This window comes from Ornithorhynchus anatinus, chromosome 15, assembly GCF_004115215.2.
Source record: "Ornithorhynchus anatinus isolate Pmale09 chromosome 15, mOrnAna1.pri.v4, whole genome shotgun sequence".
NCBI lineage: Eukaryota > Metazoa > Chordata > Mammalia > Monotremata > Ornithorhynchidae > Ornithorhynchus > Ornithorhynchus anatinus.
This window is the reverse complement of record NC_041742.1, coordinates 3,282,851-3,296,931: the sequence shown is the minus strand read 5'-3', so window position 1 is coordinate 3,296,931 and position 14,081 is coordinate 3,282,851. Positions and strand designations below refer to the sequence as shown.

At 50.2% G+C, this 14,081-nt stretch overlaps 1 protein-coding gene across 1 annotated transcript in view; it reads left to right on the top strand.

Annotated features, from left to right (window-relative positions):
- The window catches only part of ERN1 (endoplasmic reticulum to nucleus signaling 1), a 64,645-nt gene extending 57,089 nt beyond the window's left edge, over positions 1-7,556 (top strand). Inside the window, 8 exon segments of the mRNA XM_029079883.2 lie at positions 267-281; positions 283-331; positions 334-363; positions 366-413; positions 844-971; positions 2,111-2,229; positions 3,815-3,887; positions 5,400-7,556. Of these exon segments, the coding sequence (XP_028935716.1) occupies positions 267-281; positions 283-331; positions 334-363; positions 366-413; positions 844-971; positions 2,111-2,229; positions 3,815-3,887; positions 5,400-5,624 (687 nt within the window). The 3' untranslated portion in view covers positions 5,625-7,556.
- Positions 7,557-14,081: the final 6,525 nt, after the last annotated feature.

The window sequence follows — 14,081 nt, the reverse complement described above, 5'->3', positions numbered from 1 at the left end:
TTGTACCGAGGCACTGTACTTGTCCAGGAAGGTGGAGAAAGAGTCGGTGCCTTTATTCCCAATGTTGTTTAGAAAATATGCAGCAGATTTCACGAACCCCAGTCCCCGTCCTCAAGGCGGGCCCGCTTCACTAGCCCGTGCCAGGGCCTTTTTCCCAATTGAGAAGTTCATGATTTGAAGGCCTGGTTCCAGGCTGGTGTCTGGGGCAGGGGATTGGGGCGATCCAAGGGATGTGGGCACCCGAATGCTCTGGCGTTTCTTCACAGACTTACACAGTGGAACATCTTCTCTGCGGGTTGTGTGTTTTACTACGTGGTATCCGACGGCAATCACCGTTTGGCAAGTCCCTGCAGCGGCAAGCCAACATCTCCTGGGCGCATACAGCCTGGACTGCCTGCACCCAGAGAAGCACGGGTGAGTGGTCGGGAAGGCTTTCTGCTGCTGTCCTGGTGACCCTCCCCTGGCCCTGACTTCCCGACCCCCATCCCGTCCACTGCCCCACAGGCGGCCTCCCCGCCGGGACTTGGGAGATGTGGACGGAAATGCCCTCCGTTGGCCCTCTAACGGGCAAGGGAAGAAGGTGTGGGCTTGGAGTAGTTGGTGTGATGGGAGCTCAAGTTCTGTAGGTCTTTGGAAGCCAAATCCCAGCAGCAGCCAGGATGTTTGTGTAGGGCGAGCTTGCTAAAGTCTGGAAGGAAGCCTTTTCCAACCAAGCTATCTCTTTTCTCTCTCCGGAGCATTTCCTGGGGCTGGAGGGAAGCTTTAGCTGGGTGGCTAGCTCCCTGGGCCTCTGAGTTGCCAGAGCCCAGAAATATCAATGTGATGTCTTGTTGCTCTTTTCAGAGGACATTATCGCTCACGAATTAATAGAGAAGATGATCGCGATGGATCCTCAGAAACGGCCTTCGGCTAAGCACGTGCTGAAACACCCGTTTTTCTGGGGTCTGGAGAAACAGCTGCAGTTCTTTCAGGTGTGTGTGGTGTGTCTGCCTCCCCCCCAGCCCCTGCCACTTCCCTCCCTCTGCCCTTAGCTGTGAATGTAGAACCTAACCCCCTACACAGCTTTATTTCAGAAGCTCCTTGCTGAAAGCTCCCTCCTGGGCAAAACCTAAAGAGTTAATATGAGGATGAAGGTGGTTAAGGCGAGGGTCCCGGCGATGCAGAGAGAGGCCGGGGGCCTCAGCGAAGACCCCAGGCATCCCGGCTGTGGTGCTGGTGCTGGGAGACGGGCCGTCTACCTGGCCTCGTAATCCGGATGGGGTTGATGCCCCATCCGTTGTGAATAGGATTATCTGAAAAATTATTACTTTTTATGGCATTTGTTAAGCTCTTACTGTATGCCAAATACCATACTAAGTAATGGGATAGATACAAGCTAATCGGATTGGATACAGTCCGTGTCCCACCTGGGGCACACGATCTTAATCCCCGATTTTACAGATGAGGTACCTGAGGCCCAGAGAAGTTAAGTGACTCACCCAAGGTCTCACAGCAGAGAGTTGGCTTAGTTGGGATTAGAACAAAAGGTCCTTAATAGTTATTATTGTTTTGGTATTTAAGTGCTAACTATGTGCCAAGCACTGTTCTAAGCACTGGGGTAGATACAAGGAATCAGGTTGTCCCACATGGGGCTCACGGTCTTAATCCCCATTTTATCTTAATCCCCATTTTACAAGGTCACACAGGAGACGAGCGATGGAGCCGGAATTAGAACCCATGTCCTCTGACTCCCAGGCACATGTTCTCTCCACTAGACCACACTGCTTCTCATCTAGCCTTTCTCTTTCTCTCCCAGCACTTTTAAAGGATGACAGTGAACTCCACTTGACATTGGGGAGGCAGTAAAGTCCCAGACAGGCTGAGTGAATGGGGTTCCATGGTAACCTGCTGATGGGCTAGAGATTTGCGAGTCCTGACCTCCAAAACCTGCTCCAACCCCAGAGTTGCACACATCTCACTGGGAAGTTGCTGCTGATTTTGTGGGGTCACAGAAAATTGCTCCCTGTTCTAGCTATAGAAACCAAAGTGTTGCTTGACAGCGTGGCCAGCAGGTTACGGGTATGTCAGTCTCACTTTATTCATCTCTCACTTTCACTGGTTTTCACTGTAGGATGTGAGCGACCGAATAGAAAAGGAATCCTTAGATGGACCAATAGTTAAACAGCTGGAAAGAGGAGGGAGATATGTGGTCAAAATGGACTGGAGGGAAAACATCACCGTTCCTCTCCCAAACAGGTAACTTTGAACGGGGTTTTTTGGTCCTTCCCCCTAAAGGAATCTGAATTCAAATCTAGATCTGGATGTTCCCCTCTTTCTTTCATTAATATTTGCTTTGTCCTGAACACTGTACTAGGCACTTGGGAAAGTTCAGCAAGAATAAAAGACCCAGGCCCTGCCCTAATGGAGCTTACAATCTAATGGGGGAAAGGAGAAGGCATAAGCTTTATGCATTCACCTGTGGCAGGACTTACATAAGGAAGTTGCTCATTGTGGACAGGGAACATATCTTCCAACTCTGCTATATTGTACTCTCCCAAGCACTTAGTATAGCCTTCTGCACACAAGTAATACGATTGATTGAACTTACTTTGGGTCTTACCTACTGGGCTTGGGTCCTAAGTTTTTGCATATAATGATGGATTTCCCCATATCCCTTATTATTAGCCTGGCAGCATCGGTCCCCACAGTGACTTGTAGGTTGAGGCAATCACCACCTTTGGCCACCTTTCCCAGTTGTGAAAATTCAGTTTGGGCTGTTGGATTTGTCAGCTGGGTGAGGGGGAGGTGGAAAGTGGGGCCCTTGGAGCCTTTAAAGAAACTCCGGAGCCCTGAGCCTGTTGGAAAAAACAAAGCCCAACCTGCTGAGTCTATGCCAGATGGAGATCTTAGTTTTATCCAAATGACAAGAGTGGAGGTTGGGGCGGCCAGTTATTTGGGCCTATGGGCTACTCACCACATTTTGTAAGTGCCTCAGAGCCAACCGAAAGCGATTAGCCAGGATGGGGCAGGGGCGGGGCTTGAAAGGCAGAGGCGACTGCACTTTGGTCTTCTCCCGACTGCTGCTTGTCCTCCAGGCTCCTGGCCGGCTGGGAAGGCCCCCAGCAATTCCCTCGTGCTGCTGAGAGGTTGCTTACCACCTTCACAGCTGCCTCAAGACCCAAACCCGGGTTGGGCTCCGGGTTGTGTTTTGCTCACCCGGATCCAGATCCGTTGTAATAATGTTGGTATTTGTTAAGCGCTTACTATGTAATAATAATAATAATAATGATGTTGGTATTTGTTAAGCGCTTACTATGTGCCGAGCACTGGTCTAAGCGCTGGGGTAGACATAGGGGAAGCAGGTTGTCCCACGTGGGGCTCACAGTCTTAATCCCCATTTTACAGATGAGGGAACTGAGGCACAGAGAAGTTAAGTGACTTGCCCACAGTCACACAGCCGACAAGTGGCAGAGCTGGGATACTATGTGCCGAGCACTGTTCTAAGTGCTGGGGTAGACACGGGAATCAGGTTGTCCCACGTGGGGCTCACAGTCTGCATCCCCATTTTACAGATGAGGTAACTGAGGCACTGAGAAGTTAAGTGACTTGCCCAAAGTCACTCAGCTGACAAGTGACCGATCCGGGATTCGAACCCATGACCTCTGACTCCAAAGCCCGTGCTCTTTCCACTGAGCCACGCTGCTTCGAGTGCACCCTTGTAGCACTCGAGGGTGGTGGGGCTGGGCTAGCTAGGTGACCCCAGTGAACCCCAAAGGACTAGTAACTCCAGTCGTTTGTTACTTCAGTGCTTCAAATCCATGTGCCCCTTTCCTCTCACAGATCTCCGGAAATTCCGAACCTACAAAGGTGGCTCCGTGCGAGATCTCCTCCGTGCCATGAGAAATAAGGTATGGGGTCGGGACGGGGTGGCAGGGGCAGGCCTTTGCATACTGGCCGAGCTTTAGTCAAGGGAGAGGAGGTTTCCCATCGGGGGCCTGCATGTCCCCTTAGGTCCTGAGGAAAGTGAATGGGGAACGGGGGTGAGTGGCACCACACCTCTGATGGACTCTCTTCTCAATTGGCACTCTACTCACTTTGGTGTATGAGCTGCCTGTGAGCCCGCTTCATAAGCCCACCCCATCTCTGACAGTATATTTTCTTGGCTTTGGGAGGTCTCCTGGTACACAAGACCCAAGCCTGCTCCTTTGGAGATATCAGTGTCTTGTGCTTGGGCCCCTTAGAGAAACGTTTTTCTGTAGCTCCATGCTCAGGAAGTGACTTCACTGCTAACAGGGTAGGATTTGCTGCTGCTGCTTTTGATGGTGCAGATAAAATTAGGAGAAGTTAAGGGCGTAGCATCTCTCAAGCATTGATTTTATCAGTTTGTCAAAACGAGAACACTATCACCTCCCCCTGCTTCATTATCCAGAGAGATAATATGCACTGTTCCTGCTGCTATGGAGAAAAAGGCCTCATCCCACAAATGACAGTTCTGCCTCCACATCGGGATGCCAATGTGGGGGGAATCAACATCCCCCACTTGTGGGCCAAGTGACAACAAAAAAATGCAGATTGCTAAATCTTAGCAGTTCCCATTCAGAAATCTTGATCTATCTTGGACAGTCCTAATCAAATCTTTTCTGTGCAAGAAAAAGATTGGGCCTGCCGTTGAACGCTTCAGAGAACATCCAGCCGGATAGCGGGGTGTAACACATTGAAACAGGAGAAAGAGAGGGAGAAAGAGAGAAACTGTGAGACTGTATCTGGCGAGTTCTGGGCATTGAGGGTACTCAGCATTTGGTCATGGTTCAAGGCAGTTTCCCCACCCAAAAGTCAGGTTCTTGTCACCTGTTCGGGTCTGCTGGTACCTAAGCGTAGAGCAACCCTACACCGATGTCCAAAGTTGTGCCTTTGGGAGTAGCTCTTGGGGTTGAGCAGAGCCGAACCAAGGCCTCTGGGGATCTGTGCTCTGGTCCCTTCCTGTGCTCGGTGGCTTACTGCTTCTGCTTTAGAGGAGTTGGTCGGTCTGGATTGAGTGGTGACTGCCTGGAGCCCATGTGCCTGTCCCCAACGAGGGCTCTGGGGGGAATTTGCCCCCCTCCCCTTCCTGCTCCGACCCAACTGGGGTTTGGAAACATGCTGGTCCATCTGAGCCCAGTGGCCCCCCGTCTGAGCCGCCCTCCCCAGCGGTGGCCAGGGCCCTGGTTCCGGGAGTCGGGCCAAGGGGGAGCTGTAGCTCCAGTAGAGGGTGAATGCTCTGGATTTCGTGGGTCCAGACAAAGTGAGGGGAGGGAAGTGGCAAGGCCTCCAGCCCTTCATCTTGGCCAGGAACTAGGGTTCTTCATGGCGGTCTCCCGGCACCTGGCGAGCACCTGCTGTCCTGTGGCTAAGTTCTCTTCTGTCCTGTGCCCTGTTTCTAGAAGCACCACTACCGGGAGCTCCCCGAGGAGGTGCAGGAGACCCTGGGCTCCATACCCGATGACTTTGTGCGCTATTTCACATCACGGTTCCCGCACCTCCTCGCTCACACCTACCGTGCCATGCAGCTGTGCAGCCAAGAACGGCTCTTCCAGCCCTACTATTCCCAGGAACCCAGAGAGCCCAGAGGAGAGCCCGGCCCCCCCGTGACGTTGGATGGCCTCTGAGGAAGGCCCAGCCTCTCTGTCCGTGGCAGCCTGTGTGAAGACCGTGGGGGACAGTCCAGGAAGATCAGGGGCCCGGGCCCCCACTGGGGCCACCTGAGTCGGAAGAGGCCGATCTCGCTGCCTAAACCAAGTGCCTTGTGCCTCTTGCCCTGCCCCCCGGCGTAGACGAGCTGGACCGACCCCGGAAAGCAGAGACGTGGTTCCTTGTGCCCAGCAGGTGATCCCAAGGACGGTGAACGTGGACAGAGCCCGGACTGCTAGAGCTGCCCCGATGGACAGGGCCCAAGCTGCCTACAGAAGAAGCCATCCTGTTCTCTTCCCGGATGGCTGGACTCAGTTGGGGATAGGGGAACGGCTTCCACTGTCTCTTTCTTTTCCTGTCATGGTTCATGGCAGATTTGTCTGCCAGGGCCCAGAAGCTGCGGGAAGGGGAGTGCCTCTGGGCTGTGGGTGCCTCAGCTAAGTCTGGCCTTCCTCCAAGGGTCTCTGCCGGCAGAAGAGAGCAGCAGTGGGGAAGGGGACAGAAGGAAAACCTCCAGGGAGCTTTCTGGGGCAGTGGAATGCTTGTTGGCTCGTCCTTAGCATCCAGTAGCAGAACTTGTCCAAAGAGCTTAGGAGGAGGTGCCGGATCATCTGTGACGCCCATGGAAGATACCAACTGAGAGTCTCCCCCCCCCCCCCCCCCCCCAGGGGCAGTGACCCTTCTGAGCCCAGGCAGTCAGTGTCAGGGAGTCAATGGGGGCCACCGCCCGTCCGAGCGCTTAGTATGCATTTCGCTCTCGGCAGGCGCTCAGTAAGTACCACTGATGGATTGACTAATAGTCTCCTTGGAAGAGCGGATAAGTAGCCATTTTGGATGGCTGGGCCCTGATGGCTCGCCTTTTTACCCTCCTATTAAATGGTCTTACAAGCCTGGAAGTGCTACTACGTGGGCCAGTACAGGCAGAGGAGGTGGGTGGTATGTATCCCCGAGCGATGAGAAGGCTGAAGAGCTGAAAGCCAGCAAATGAGCAAGGGGGCCAAAGCACCTCCCGCAGTGTCCTGCAGAGACTACTGGCCTCTTCTATTGCAGGCTCTGGGCTGGCATGGCCTGACCTGTTGATAGCTAAGCTTGCGAGGTCGGAAGACAGGCTTCACAATCAAAGAATGCTAAGTCCTAATGGCTGGAGAGCCGTGTGAGGGCCAGCTTGGGGGGGTTCAGGAAAAGTGAAAGTTGAGCCCACCTTGCTCACCTATTGGCTGGCTGCAGCCTACCCTTCCAGCGCTCCAGAGCCATGACCGGAAGGGAACCAACGCGTTAGGGACCGACCAGGGCGCCGCAGGTCCATATATGATTCTCGTGTATTATATTCGCCACGACCTATTTATTTATCCTATTTATATTTATTTAATTTTTACTCGGCCGGGGTATCGTCTAAAAACTGTATGAGCATAACGCATGCCCCAATTTGATTTCTTCTTTCCTAATCATTTAAAACCAAACCGTAACTGGACGGGGAAAAAAGACTGGATTTTTGTTGCACATGAGTGAATCTTTTTCATTTTGTCATAAGGGAGTAAATCACTGGGTTCGGGGAAAGTTCATATTTTTATGGGGTTTGATACAAAATCTTGTGCCATTGTGTCCTTCATTTTTAAATGAACGGTTAATCGTGCGGATGGGCAGTGTTAAAAGGGTTGTTTGTCAATTGTCGAATGCAATCTTCCTCCTGTTGAAGCTTTACATTTCTAAAAGCCGATATCCAGGCAAAAGGTCCGGGTTGCGCAGTTTTTACGTGGATTTTTAAAGCTCTGAAAGCTTGAAGGCTATTTTGGAGTAAACTAAAGTTGTTGGAACATATTTTTGTACCACTGATTTAAAGCTCTTTTATAATTCTGATATTGATGCAGATTGCCCCAGCAAGCTACAAATAAAGGTAGATTTAGACTTGGGAGCATTGTCCCTCTCCTTAATGCCTTAGAAATTCCACACAGAGAGAGAAAACAACAAATCCTGGGAAAACCAGAGGCCAGTCGAGTGTGTTGCGTTGGCACCCCCAGGGAAGCAGTGGGACCCAGCGGGCCGGCGGACCAGGCAGGCCTGCGCAGGGCCGGAACCGGGCCGGAACCAGGCTGGAACTGGGCCGGGAAGGGAGCAGCTGCTGAATACGAGTGTCGACAGCCTGCCCGCCACCCCTCCCTTACCCGCCACAGTCTCCATTCCTCTGAGAAGAATCCCCTTCTTTCCAAGATTTCTTCCAGCCCAAAGTTCTGGTAATCATTGGGAAGGTTGTCTGGGAGAGTTTGAAGCAGGTTGGAGGGTAGGCAGGGTGTGGGGGGCAGAGATGGTGCTGGCTGCTGCTGCAGTGTTAAAGGGAGCAGAAGGAGAGTATCTGGCCCTGAGCCTGAGCCAGGTGAAATGCAATTCTGCAGTGTTTCCAGCAGGTAGGAAACTGCAGTGTTGTGGTTGGACGCCCTCTGCCAATTGCTTGCTCTGTGACCTTGAGCAAGTCAGTTAACTTATCTGGGTCTCAGTTTCCTCAACTGTATAATGGGGATTACCTGTTCTCCCTCCTACTTAGATGGTGAGCCCCGCTTGGGACAGGGACTGTGGCTGACCTGATCTGTTTTACTTGTATCCAACCCACCCCAGCACTTATAACAGTGTTTGATGCAGAGTAACTGCTTATCAAATGCCATAAAAAAAATCCCTCCCAGTACTCCTAAGAATGCCCACCAACCCCAGCCAGGATGTGGTTAAGCACAATTTCATGCCTTCCCCTCATCCCCTTCCCCTCCCCCTTTCCCCAACTTGCTGCAATTAGGGGTTTCCAAATCTCTATTTCCAATGGATAATGGGAAGGAAGTTGAAGCCTTCTTGGGCAGGAAGGTGAGTCTTAGCAGAGTGTGAGTAAGCCAGTTTACAGTGTTGCCTTCATCCATAAGCTCTAACTGGGAAGTGTTTACTTGGTTGGCCTTGCCCTGGTTAGTAGTATCACTGATCTTTTAGGGTAGGGTATTGGGATCAGTTTATTGCAGCAACACACACTAACTTGGGCTCAGGGTTTGAAATCAACTGTCTGCCGAGACATCTCACTGCTCCCGTTGAGTAAGACTGCCTACAGGGACACCTGTTGGGTTGGGGGATGAGCCTGGTCCATTGTCCTCCTGTCCTCCTCTTCTCTCAGGACAGCTGCTCAGAGGGTCCACAGACCCGAGGACACAGGGATAATGGGGATTAAAACTGTAAGGCCAACCGTCTATCTACCCCAGTGCTTAGTACAGTGCCTGGCAGAGTAAGCACATAAATTTAATTTAAAAAAAAGAAACCGTTAGTGGATTCATTGATTAGTAAGCCAGTCAGTTTTCACAGGGATTGTGTCTCCTGACTCTGTTGTAGTCTCCCAAGCTCTCAGAATGGTGCTCTGCACACAGGAAGTGCTCAATAAACACCATTCATTCATTCAATCGTATTTACTGAGCACTTACTGTGTGCAGAGCACTATACTAAGCCCTTGGGAAGTACAGTTCGGTAAGAGACAATCCCTACCCAACAGTGGGCTCACAGTCTAGAGGGGGGAGACAGACAACAAAACAAAACAAGTAGGCAGACGTCAATAGCATCAAAATAGATAAATAGAATTATAGGTATATACACATCATTAATAAAATAAATAGAATAATAAACATGTACAAATATATGCAAGTGCTGAGGGGGGTGGAAGGGGGTAGAGCAGAGGGAGGGAGGAGGGGCGCTGGGGAGGGGAGGAGGAGCAGAGGGAAAGGGGGGCTCAGTCTGGGAAGGCCTCCTGGAGGAGGTGAGCTCTCAGTAGGACTTTGAAGGGGGGAAGAGAGCTAGTTTGGTAGATGTGGGGGGGGGGGCGGCATTCCAGGCCAGAGGTACTGGCAGATTGATTCTCTCCCCTGCCCTCAGCACAGATGGGAGCCTTTGGTGCGCCAGACCTATAACTGATTCAGGATCAGTCAGTCAGTCAATCATATTTATTGAGCGCTTCCTATGTGCAACAGTATACAACAATGCAACAGAGATATTCCCTGCTCACAACGAGTTTACAGTCCTTATGCCTGTGCTAACCCCTCAGGACAGAGACGACCAACGGTGACATTATTAACAAATCACCTGATGCAAAAGCTGTCCATCTGGCAGTCCAGCAAATTCAGAGTTAGGGAAGGGGGTCTGTGTGTGTCTCCTCTTACCCTGCCCTTCAGTTGTTTCTAAATGGCAACCCAATTCTCAGGGATCTTTTTCCCCCTGACAAACCAGTAGTACCCTATGGAGAATTCCTGACAAGAAGCAGATCTTACCAGGAAAATCTTAGGGAGTTAGTTTCCAATCAGTCAATCAGTGGAATTTATTAAGTGCTTTCTGTGTGCAGAAAACTGGACTAAGTACTTAGGACAGTACACTCCAACATAATTAGCAGACTGGTTCCCTGCACATAATGAAGTTACAGTCTTGAGTGAAAGTCTATAGTTAAACAATCCATCAATCAATCAATGGTATTTATTGAGCACTTTCTATGTCCAGAGCGCAGTAATAATAAAAATAATAATAATGGTATTTGTTAAGCACTTACTATATGCCAAGCATTGTTCTAAGCACTGGGGTAGATCCAAGGTAATCAGTTGCCCCACGTGGGGCTCACAGTCTTAATCCCCATTTTACAGATGGGGGAACTGAGGCACAGAGAAGTGAAGTAACTTGCTCAAGGTCACCCAGCAGACAAGTGGCAGAGCAGGGATTAGAACCCACGTCCTCTGGCTCCCAAACCCGTGTTCTTCCCACTAAGCCACACTGCTTCTCAACTGCGTTTCTAGGTGGTGCTTTTAATTACCAAAGGGCCTTACACTGATTATTCAGTTATTTATTCCTTTCAATACTAAGCGTTTGCACGAGTACACTACAACTGAATTAGCATACATGTTCCCTGTCCTAAGCGCTTGGTAGAGTACACTACAAGTGAGTCAGCAGTCATGTTCCCTGCCCATAATGAGCTTAGAGTCTAAAGGGACAGTCTATAGTCATTCAATTAATCAATGGCATTTATAGAGTGCTTATTGTGTGCAGAGCACTGTACTAAGTGTTTGGGAGAGTCCAGTACAACCGAGTTGGCAGACAACATCCGTGCTATCAAGGAGCTTCCAGTCTAGAGGTCCCAGCCACCTCTACAATATCGCCAAGATCCGCCCTTTCCTCTCCACCCAAATGGCTACCGTACTGCTACGGGCTCTCATTATATCCCGGCTAGACTACTGTGTCAGCCTTCTCTCTGACCTCCCTTCCTCCTCTCTCGCCCCGCTCCAGTCTATTCTTCACTCCGCTGCCCGGCTCATCTTCCTGCAGAAACGATCTGGGCGTGTCACTCCCCTTCTTAAACAACTCCAGTGGTTGCCTATCAACCTCCACTCCAAACAAAAACTCCTCACTCTAGGCTTCGAGGCTTTCCATCACCTTGCCCCTTCCTACCTCTCCTCCCTTCTCTCTTTCTACCGCCCACCCCGCACGCTGCGCTCCTCCGCCGCCCACCTCCTCACCGTCCCTCGGTCTCGCCTATCCAGCCGTCGACCCCTGGGCCACGTCCTCCCGCGGTCCCGGAACGCCCTCCCTCCTCACCTCCGCCAAACTGATTCTCTTCCCCTCTTCAAAACCCTACTTAAAACTCACCTCCTCCAAGAGGCCTTCCCAGACTGAGCTCCTCTTCTCCCTCTACTCCCTCTGCCACCCCCCCTTTACCTCTCCGCAGCTAAACCCTCTTTTCCCCTTTTCCCTCTGCTCCTCCCCCTCTCCCTTCCCATCCCCACAGCACTGTACTCGTCCACTCAACTGTATATATTTCCATTACCCTATTTATTTTGTTAATGAATTGTACATCGCCTTGATTCTATTTAGTTGCCATCGGTTTTTACGAGATGTTCTTCCCCTTGACTCTATTTATCGCCATTGTTCTCGTCTGTCTGTCTCCCCCGATTAGACTGTAAGCCCGTCAAACGGCAGGGACCGTCTCTATCTGTTGCCGACTTGTTCATCCCAAGCGCTTAGTACAGTGCTCTGCACATAGTAAGTGCTCAATAAATACTATTGAATGAATGAATGAACACCCACTCTCCGGCTACCCGTCCTGGCAGAGGCTCAAGGGGACAGACGGATGTTGAACTCAACTGTATGATCCAGACAAGATTTAGCTCCAGTCCGAAATGAACTTTTCCTGCATCCGTCTGTAGAATTTCCTGCCGGATTTTACACGGTGCACCTCTCCTGCCACGCTCCAGATAGAAATGTTCTGTCTCGAGGAAAGAGGGGATGTTGATGGAGAACCTTGCCTTTTCACAGTTCAATCGATCGATGGTATCGATTGAGCAGTTACTGTGTGCAGAGCCCGGTAGTAAAAGAACTGGGAGAGTCCAATAGAACAAAATCAGTAGACACGGTCCCTGCCCACAACGAATTTACATCTAGAACGGAGGCATGTCTATAAATAAAGAAACAGCGTGGCTTAGCGGAAAGAGCCTGGGCTTGGGAGTCAGAGGATGTGGGTTCTAATCCTGGCTCCACCACTTGTCTGCTGTGTGATTTTGGGGAAGTCTTCTAACTTCTCTGTGCCTCAGCTCCCTCTGTAAAATGGGGATGAAGACTGCGAGCCCCACGTGGGACGATTTTATTACCTTGTATCTACCCCAGCACTTAGAACAGTGCTTGGCACATAGTAAGTGCTTAACAAATACCATCATTATTATTATTATAAAGCAAAAGATTATGGATATGTACGTAAGTGCTGTGGGGCTGATGGGGGATGAATAATGGCGGCAAATCTGGGTGACATAGAAGAGAGTAGGAGAAGAGGAAATGAGGGCTTAATCAGAGAAGGCTGCCTCCTGAGTTATGTCCTCAGGAGCTACCCAGCCCCCGCAGAGCAATATGTGGTATTTGTTAAGCGCTTATTATATGCCAAGACACTGTGCTAAGCACTGGAGTAGAAACAAAGCTAATCAGGTTAGACCCGATCCATGTCCAACATGGGCCTCCCAGTATTAATCCCCATTTAACAGATGAGGTAACTGAGCCACAGAGAAGTGAAGTGACTTACCCAAGGCCACATAGCAGACAAGTGGCAGAGACAGGATTAGAACCCATGACCTTCTGACTCCCAGGCCCGTGCTGTATCCACAGTGCCATGCTGCTAATAAGACTATTAGCTCCTTGACACACATGTTCCCTGTTCACAAGAAGCTTACAGTCCACGGCCGGGGGGACCCACAGAGAGTTTATGTGCTATATTGTTATATCATAGTCTCCCAAGTGCTTAATACAGAGCTCAGCACACAGTAAGCCCTCAATAAATGCCATTGATCAACTGAAATAAAGCTGGGAGAAGGATCAGGACAAGGCAAGGTGTTTATATTTCTTTCTTGTTCAAGGGTATTTCATTTACTATGTGTCAAGCACTTTACAAAGTGATGGGTACAGGTTCATTTGGTTGGACACATGCCCTGTCCCGCACGGGGCCCATAGTCTTGGTAGGAGGGAAAACAAGTAATCCCAATTTTCCAGTTGAGGAAATGGAGGCTCAGAGAAGTGAAGTGACTTGCCCAAGGTCACACAGCAAGCAATCGGAGGAGCAGAGATCAGAATCCAGGTCCTTCTGATTCCCAGACCTTAGCTCTGTCCACATTGCTTCTCTTCATCAGACACGAGGTCACATTCCCTCTCCACACACCGACTCCCAGTCCCCAAAGAGAGGGACATCTGGGGAAGAGGGCCATTTCACCAAGATTTCAGGGAATCTCAGTCCTGTTTCAACGTCTTTAGTGGAGGGAAAGAAGGGAGAGAAGGACCTGAACCAGCAAATAATTCCACTAACTGAGGTCAAAAAATTCAATTACCTGAACTTTAAAAGTAGGAGGTTTTTTTCTGCCCTTTGATGTGTAGAATTTGCTAATGTAGGCCTGATCAAAAAGCCTCATAGATGAGACACCCCCCCCACATTCCCCATTTATCTTATACCTCATCCCGTGCCTTAATATCTGCAATTTGTGGTTAGCTTGCTATCTCTAGTAAGCTGCTTAACTAATTCTAAAGAAAGTAGCTTTGGTTCAGCTGGGAAGGTTTGGTCAAGGAGCCAGCTGAAGGAGCTAAGGGCTCTTGGCACAAACAGAAACCAATCAAGGAATTTCCCAACAGATAATTGATACTGGGGATGCCTGTCACATCTCAAGTCCATGGATATGTCTTGCCTGTTACTAATCAGTCTATGAGTCCAAGGTATTTTTCTGCTGTGTCACCTTGAGCAAATCACTTAGCTTCTCTGTGCTTCTGTTTCCTCATCCATAAAATGGGGCTTCAATTCCTGTTTTCCCTCCTACTTAGACTGTGTGCCCTGGGTGGAACTGGGACTGGACCCAACCTGATTATCCTATGTCTGCCCTAGAGTTTGGCACACAGTTACTTCAACACCAGCA